The sequence below is a fragment of the Sinocyclocheilus grahami genome, unplaced genomic scaffold, assembly GCF_001515645.1.
Source record: "Sinocyclocheilus grahami isolate Dianchi unplaced genomic scaffold, SAMN03320097.WGS_v1.1 scaffold306.1, whole genome shotgun sequence".
NCBI classification, from domain to species: domain Eukaryota; kingdom Metazoa; phylum Chordata; class Actinopteri; order Cypriniformes; family Cyprinidae; genus Sinocyclocheilus; species Sinocyclocheilus grahami.
This window is the reverse complement of record NW_015505485.1, coordinates 1658738-1667420: the sequence shown is the minus strand read 5'-3', so window position 1 is coordinate 1667420 and position 8683 is coordinate 1658738. Positions and strand designations below refer to the sequence as shown.

The 8683-nt window shown below is 35.5% G+C and overlaps 1 protein-coding gene across 1 annotated transcript; it reads right to left on the bottom strand.

Moving 5' to 3' along the window:
• Positions 1 to 521: 521 nt before the first annotated feature.
• On the bottom strand, positions 522 to 7827 carry LOC107601462 (adhesion G protein-coupled receptor F5-like). The gene is made up of 10 exons (XM_016293645.1): positions 7820 to 7827; positions 7407 to 7625; positions 6299 to 6303; positions 4470 to 4588; positions 4214 to 4384; positions 2340 to 3689; positions 1943 to 1984; positions 1370 to 1429; positions 1181 to 1244; positions 522 to 1012 (listed from the first exon to the last, which is right to left on the bottom strand). The coding sequence occupies exons 1-10, from the start codon at positions 7825 to 7827 to the stop codon at positions 924 to 926; spliced, it is 2127 nt and encodes a 708-aa protein (XP_016149131.1). The 3' UTR covers positions 522 to 923.
• Positions 7828 to 8683: the final 856 nt, after the last annotated feature.

Below are 8683 nucleotides of genomic sequence, written 5' to 3'. Positions count from 1 at the left end.
TATCTCGGTACCGTATCTACTTGGTTTGCATCCGTTTCTCCAGTATGACGATTTAATCTGTCTTTACTGCACGGCTCTGTACACTTTTAGTTCACTGCTCAATGCAACATACCTTCAAAATGGCGCCTCGGTGACGTCACACATAATAAACGCACGTGACTGACAAAGACCGATAGTCTAGGCAAGGTGCAAACACAGTCCGAAACAGCAGGCAAAGGGTTAATCCAAGATACACAAGCAGAGGGTCAGGAAACAGACAACACAAAATGACTAGACTTAGAGTAGAACTAGAAACGTAAACTTGGAATGGCTCCGTAATGTAGCTATCGCTAGAAGAGTGTTACAATACTCGGCATTGAGAGAGAGGAAGTCCATGGCTTATAAAGCAGGATGCAGCTGTGTGTGTGCATGGATGATGGGAAATGCAGTCCAGGGTAATGTGTAACAGTCTGTGTGGTGTGAGAGTCAATGTAATGGGAGAGCGACCTCTGGTGGCAATCAGCCGGAAGGCCACGGACCGGATTCGTGACACTAACCAACTAGGCCTATTCTAGAAATTGTCAAATGCTCGAGCAATGGACGCACAAGAGAAAGGCTCCAGAAAGACTCTCTTGTAATATTTTTGCATACAAATTCAAATTAACCTTTTAAATAGTTTACCTGCCACACATATAGAACATTACAGCAGTACTAACTATACTACCGTTTTAAAAAATGAATATCGTGATACTACTGCAAGCCTAGACGCTATTATTACAAAAAAATAAAGAATCTTTTTAAACAACCTGTGTAAAAGCCCCTTACACTCACCATGCCCTTACAGTTATTCTTATTCTTACAATACCTTACTATTTTATTGGAGGCTGTACAGTAAAAGAGCTAACATGTAGCTTGTCATAGTAACAGAAACACTTTTTGGTGCTTTAAGTGTTCATATGAGCGTATGAGCCACCGGAGCTGTCTGAGGATGTAACTGCTGAGGAAAGGTTGGTTTCGGATACGTTGTACACATCTGAAAAAGTTAGTTGCATGTTACTCACTGAACTGTCGACTGTATTCACATTAACTCATTTAGCAGTCATATTTATCCAAATGAGAAATACTGTGTAACAACATTAGAGATTCATCTAACTGAAAATATATTCACAAATATTAGCTTTCAGATATGTCATCTACTTACGCCTCCGTTGCTTCCTTCGCAAGAAAGGCAGGCCAGATGTGGATGATGTTCCTCCACTGGTGCTCTGTAGGGAGATATCAGTCAAAATAAATCACAGAGTCAATGTAAAAAATATTTAATCAGGGGGTAAAAGCTGAACATTAGTAAAAGAGTTCATATAAGTAAGTGTTATTATAGAATGGCATTTACCTTGGTACGACTGGAACTGAGTTTCTGTAGCAACAGTTTTCCTGGTAGTGACTCACGAACCTGCAATCAGAGATCTCTAGTTAACTTCTAGAAATGTCTTGAAAGGATCTTAAATGTCTGCTTATTACACAGCTCTCTAAAAATTACTTGATTCTAATTTGTCATTTGCACTTCCAGTGGTCAGATATTTCCTAATATTCACTGATTGTAATGAAAATGGCTTTGGTAAGAACTTTGGTAGTCATATTACTGTAATGTTGTTGCAGTGTCCGTATTGCTGCTAGGTTGATTTTGTAGTGGCCTATTGTTTTTTCTTACAGATAAAACTGTTAAATATATTTAACTCAAACCAGTATTTTATTTTCACATATTTGGTGGGTATTCACGTAATAAGCAGGATAATCAGTAACAGTCTAAATGAAATCCACCCGGTTGATATATTGCTGTCAAATTTGTAATGCATGGTTTATATGGTATAACATAACGGCAGATGATCAGATCTCTAGGTTAAATTCAAGATTACAAAGTTAAATGGCTTTTCTTAAGCTCTGTGCAATAGAAGTAAACTCATACCGTTTTGTCTAAAAGCGTTCCAAACACCAAAATAAAGAATCCCTAATAGAAGGAAGTGTTACAAACACATGAAGGTATCAGTTGCAATATGGTTCAATTTTAAAATACAATAACAAAAAAATTGATATAATTTAATGTGCAGCATTAGTGGATTGCATATACAGTGGGTACGGAAAGTATTCAGACCCCCTTAAATTTTTCACTCTTTGTTATATTGTAGCCATTTGCTAAAATCATTTAAGTTATTTTTTTTTCCTCATTAATGTACACACAGCACCCCATATTGACAGAAAAACACAGAATTGTTGACATTTTTGCAGATTTATTAAAAAAGAAAAACTGAAATAACATGCACAAAATGTAATCTTGCTATAAAATTGACATTATAAAGTAGTACCTGCAGTGAATTGAGGAGTGCAAACACCACATGAATACCAAAGTCACGTGACACCATGGTTCCAATGCCAAATCCCCATGTTAGACCAAAGATAGGAGTCAAAAAGGCCACACATCTGGCAATGACCACCAGGGTATGTTTCTCATCTGGTTGAGTTGCGGCACTAACTCCTCTCCTCAACATCTTGTACAGAACCACAATCAAAACCACAAGGTTTATGGCTACAATAGTGAAAGCTGGGATCACAAATGCCAGCAGGGCCTCTGATTCGTACCAGTTCAGCCAGCATGCATTTTTTTTGGAAATATAATTTTGAGGTCCAGCTGTTGATGCAACAGTGATGACCGCTATCAGCAAAGGTGCACCATAACCAACTATGAAGGCAATGACCATCATTTTGGCCCTTGACATTTGAGACAAGACCATGACTGTACGGTAAAAGAGCAACAGCGCTGACATTAACATCCAGAAGAAAAGAGCCAGGTAAAAAAAGTGCATGAAGAAAACCACTGGACTGCAGCGACCCACTGAGGGTGGCTGCTCTTGTTCTGCGATTGCAGCTCCAATGATAAAACAGATGTTTGCGATCAGCAGGGAAACGGCAATGTTGACTATGGAGACATGTCGTATGTAGGATGTGTCTTTCTTTCTCACTGATTTCCATACGATAGTCTCAATAATCAGGCATATAATCAAGCTGGCCATCGAAATAGCTATGCCAATGTAAGTTATAAAGTCTAAGACTTCGTGATCAATGGAAAACGGTGACATTAAGATTGAAAAGGAAGTTGTGTGGTTGCATTCACATGTAATCTTGCCAGTTTCATTCCCTTTACTTATATAGGGCTTTACTTCACATCCAGTGGAATCCCAATTGCTGAGATTGAAGTTCCAAAAGACACACTGAGGATTTCCCAAAGACTGATTAGTAATGTCAAATGTAAAAGAAATGTTGTTAAGAGTTTCATTAACCTTAACAACAACCACATCTCCATTGATGCGCACATCTGATTTCCTGCTGTCATTAGTACCTTGAGAAGGTAGTACTTTGTCAAGAGTTGAGAAGATTATGATGGTTATGGTAGTCTCTTGAGGAACCTGTGGTACCACAATCTCTGTAGCCGAGTTTGGCAGTGCTGATGTTATATTGATTGAGTTTTTAATTGTAGTTCTATTCAGCTGAATGGATGATTCATAAATATCAAACTCATCTGTGAGACGGTCACTTATATCCTCAATAGCGCTCAGAAGTTTAATGCTGGTGTCTTCTGTGTTGTTGCCTTTGTTCAGTTTGTTCCATGTATCACTGACATTACCTGATACAATAATGTCCACTGTGTTTAGGAAACTCTGGAAATTTAATATAAAATTCTGTATTAAATTATGAAATTTAGCCCATAAAATGTGGAAATATTTAATATATAAGATATATATATTTGGATAATCTAATAAGACAAAATATAAGATATTACTATAACCTAGAATAAAAAAAACATAACCTGACACATTTTTATAAAGAATTCCTCATATAATAATATAATATAATGTAATATAATATAATTGTGACGAATGGGTGCGGGGCCGAGAGCCGTGGGAATGGAGCGAGGCCGGTGGAGTAATTGATAATGAGCGACACCTGCACCACTCACCGGTCTCGAGTCCCGCCCCCATTCGTCACAATAATATAATATAATATAATAATGGACAGGTTTAATTCATGATAATGGTGAGAGTGGCTATAACAATACAAAATAACAGTAAGTAAAATTAATTATCAATTAATTTATCTTAACTAAACATTAGTTTAATTCAATCCAGCAAGCATAACACATTTACACATTACATTTTACAAGCTTGAATGTGAATATACATACCTCCATCACAATTTTTTTGATGACAATAGTTTGTGACAAGTCGGCAATTTTAAAGAGTATGTCAACAATTGCTTGGACAGTAGCAGCAGACTGGGTTATATTAATAGTATTATCTGATGTGGCAATACTGAGGTTAGCCATAAACCCTGGAATCTCCTCCACACGCAAGGACTAAATTGCAAAGTACAAAAAATACAAATATCAGAAACATTTAAAATGGCCAGATCATTGTAGATAGATATGATCAATAGATTACCTCAAGTTTGTTTTTAAGGTTGTCGATAACTTCAAGTACACAGTTGTCCTCTAATGGTTTCCAAACACTTGATTCACATTTGTAAGTTATGGTGCCTTTCGTGCCAATTCCACAGACTCCTGTTTTTACGTCATTTGTATTTCCAACTCCAATTTCTTTATTTTGACAGTTATAATCTGAAGAATTATTTGATTAAAAATCAGAAGTAAACAGATGCGATGTAACGGTTTCTCTCAGAACAGAATATCACATTACACTTTATAGATTTTGGAACTTGAAAGTACCCCTGCAGGCTACTTGCACATTATGCAGAAACATCAGAAATAATTAGGGTCAAATGACTAAACAATATGACCAGTACATTCAACACCAGATAATCAGGTGTGATACGATCCAAAGAAAAGTCTGCTAGACCGTAAATACCATTTAATGCAACTGTACAACAGTAAAAAAGCACTTTGATGCTGAAAACAATGAGAAACTGAAGGCTCACTTTCTGTGCTTGTCCTTACTGTGACGCTGCTATAGCTATAACTGAAATGCTGTAGTTGTGGCAGATCCTTGAGACGACATGTAAAGGTAAAGGTTTGATCTGAACAATTCACCCTCGGAGTATCATAGATTAATGTGATACTGTCAGATCCTGATTGTGTAAAAAGAGAAATGCATTTACTATAAAACATTAATAACATGAAGGTTTTATTTGAAGGACAACTACTCAATAACTTTTAGAAAATGTTTTTGATAAAAAACAATGATTTTTATGTACAACCTGAAATTTGTACTGTTCCACCCACGACCCACTCAAGACTGTAGCCGTCATCAACAGAACATATCAGTTGAAAACTGCTGACATCACATGGAAAAACACGGTCTTTTTCCCCCACAATGATACTGGGACGTCGTTTAATAATGATGTTTTGCCACTGAATGTATGGTATTGTATTCCTTTGTATAATGCATGAATATCGACCTACGTATGAAAAATCAATACAGAATCATTAGAGCAAATCTCTTAAACCCAGTAGGTTTTGTTTACTGAACAATGTTACTAAACATTGAGGAACTTCATACCTTTTCTAATGTATTTATTTATTTATTTGCTCGCAAAACAAAACTTTGTTAATGAGGCAATGTTCATGGCATTAACACACTATGAGAGTAGCTTTATTTCGATTGGTTTAATAGTTCATATTCTGTGCCACATATAGTATAATCTCGTCTAATCTTATGCTATAGTAGATCAATATGCTAATGTACTTAAATCAAACTGTGGCACAGTTTTACAGCAGTATATTTTTTAAAACAGGACTCTAATAGCAATCAGACATTTTGCCATGTGATATCAGAGACAAGACAAAAATCAGACTCATGTCGCTCACCATTGTAACTTTCACTCGTGTTTAGCATAGTGAGAGTTGTCATGTCATTGGAAATGAAATATTTTGTGTTTCCTGCCAGATCTTTGTTATTCATTGTCCATTTTATCTGACCCTTTGCAAATTCTGGCTGATTACATTTCAGGTACACCTCTTGCAGAGGATATAACTGATCTTTTGTGAAAACTGCTTGTTCTGTAAATAGAAACCATACAACTCATATCACCCAACAACAAACAAAACCTAAACAACAAAATAATAAATATGGTGAAACTAAGAAATCTGAAGGGTTTTAGATTAGGCACTGACTACTCTTACCACTTTGAGCAAAAGCATTTTCAACTAAATTTATTCCTTTTGCCTTTAGAGAGTCAGAAACCTGTGTGTTTGCTGCTCCAAAATCAAGGCTATTGGATGTTGCACTTATTGTGTAGTCTGCTATAACACTACCAGGCCTATGGAGAAACACAAACCACACCGATGTGAAGACATTAACATTGTGTTTGTTTGAAAAAGCAGTAAATAAATGGAAATGTTGGGTGAAAAAAAGTGAAAAATGTAAATGGTAGATCATACCTGAAGGCAGAGACTTTTGTAGAACCAAAACTGTAGCCAGGTAGCTTATTAAAATAATTTGCATCAATCTGTAAAAAGCAAAATACCCAATTTATCTTTGAAATTATTTTCCCAATAATGAAAATTCAATAGTTATTCTGTCTATTAATACGTTATAGGATATTATATTTGGACTGTTTTTGACTGTCAACTGAATGTTAGGGAAAAATAAATACAAAAATGTAATGATATAAAAAGCAATATAAAACTATTAGGCTAGTTCCAGTCCTTGATTCTGATTGGTCAGTAATACACAGAACCATCGAGTGAAGCAGTCATAGACATGCTTTATTGAGAATAAAACACAGCTGTTGAGCAATCAATAATCAAGGACTGGGAAATAACCATTTTATAAATAGCATTCGAACTAAATCAATGTGTAAATAACAAATAAATCAACATGTTCATAAACAAATTACATTTCACTAAAAATGAAGCACAGAATACTCACTGTTGACTCAATTTGTCCAGATAAATCTTTGTAAGTCTTGCTATCAGGGTCGGTAAGACTTCTGTCAAAAGTCTGATTTATTGTAATTGACATTCCAATTACTGTAAAAAAGTGCACATTTATGTGCATTGTATCAACAGGTTTAAGCAACAATCCTCAATCTCTAATTATAAAACAATACAAATACTACCCAGCCAGAGGGGGTACACAAGGAGAACACTGGTGTCCCCCAATAAACATTAATTCATGATAACACAATAAATTAATAAAAAAAATTATTTCCTGTTATTAGTTATTGCCATGCATTTCATACCATTGTTGTACTCTTGCTAACACAAACATCATCTTAATTCCTTATTCTTTTGTGCAACATTTATATTTACAGTACCTGTCTATGCTGTTGTTGAATTAGATATATTAGCAAAACAACAATATGGATATAATTTTATCCTGCATGAAACCAAACATCAGATTTTGTTTTACTGTGAATACCTGTTGCTGTCATTTTTGTTGATAGTGGTGTTGGTGGTGGTGTTGGTGTTGATGGTGGTGGTGATGGTGTTAGTGTTGATGGTGTTGATGATGGTGTTGTTGGTGTTGATGATGGTGTTGTTGATGGTGTTGGTGTTGTTGGTGGTGTTGATGGTGTTGATGATGGTGTTGTTGATGGTGATGGTGTTGGTGGTGTTGATGGTGTTGCTTGTGGTGGTACTGTTGGAATTGGTGGAAATTGACATTACATGGTTTAAAAATTCAGCATATTCAGCATTGTGCTTATTACTCTTTTAATCTTTACAGATGCTGACAAATTATCAACATTAAGAACATTTAATGCTCTAAACAAAAATCTTATTTATCTCATTATTTAAGGTAGTAATACACACAAATCTGAATGTATAATGTACCTGTACATGTGTTATTGATGCTGATGGGGAGACTTAAGTTTGTTGCAGTGAATCCATCTGAACATGAGCAATTGTAACTTCCCAACTGATTTGTGCAGTTAGAATTTGGACCACATACAGATGAACTGAATTGGCATTCATTTATATCTGGAAAGGGAATAACACATTTCAGAACAATATCTCAATATTTCTAATCATTTCCTGATTACAGAAAAAAAAATGTAATTAGAAAAAATGTTTTACATCTGAAAAACATCAAAATGCAAATAAATGAATCACACCTATGCACGGGTTACTGTTATTTACAGTCTCATTCATATTTGTAGCATTATATCCTTCCCAACAAGAGCACGAATAGTTTCCATTGTAATTGGAACAGTTAGCATTCCACCCACACACCAACGATGAGTTGAGACATTCATTAATATCTGAAATAAAACAAATTATGATAAAAATATGGCTGCTGATAAGATTAAATGTTCAGTCTGACAGCATCAATAAAATATACCAGCTTTGAATCATGTACAACAACAAAAAACTGATTGTTCAGTAATTCAGCTGTTGATTATATCAAAAAGAAAAATCTAGGTTATTATTGAAGTTCAGAGTATACGTATGTGAAGCTAGAACCCACTTCTACATGTGTTATATGTTATGTATTTTCTACATGCTCACCACTGCATGGGTTACTGGCGCTGACTGGTTCACGGCTATTTGTTACAGTAAATCCACTCAAGCAAGAACAGCTGTAACTCCCAACTGAGTTGGTGCAATGAGAGTTTGGACCACAGACCTCTGGTGTCTTAAGACATTCATCCACATCTTTATTTCAGGAAGAGATTAAAAACAGTATAAAACTCTGAT

Coding starts and splice junctions, on each gene's coding strand:
- LOC107601462 (XM_016293645.1), bottom strand. Junction 3,690..4,213: donor TCAAAAAAATTGTGATGGAG/GTATGTATATTC, acceptor TTAAATTTCCAG/AGTTTCCTAAACACAGTGGA. Junction 1,985..2,339: donor CACTCCTCAATTCACTGCAG/GTACTACTTTAT, acceptor TCCTTCTATTAG/GGATTCTTTATTTTGGTGTT.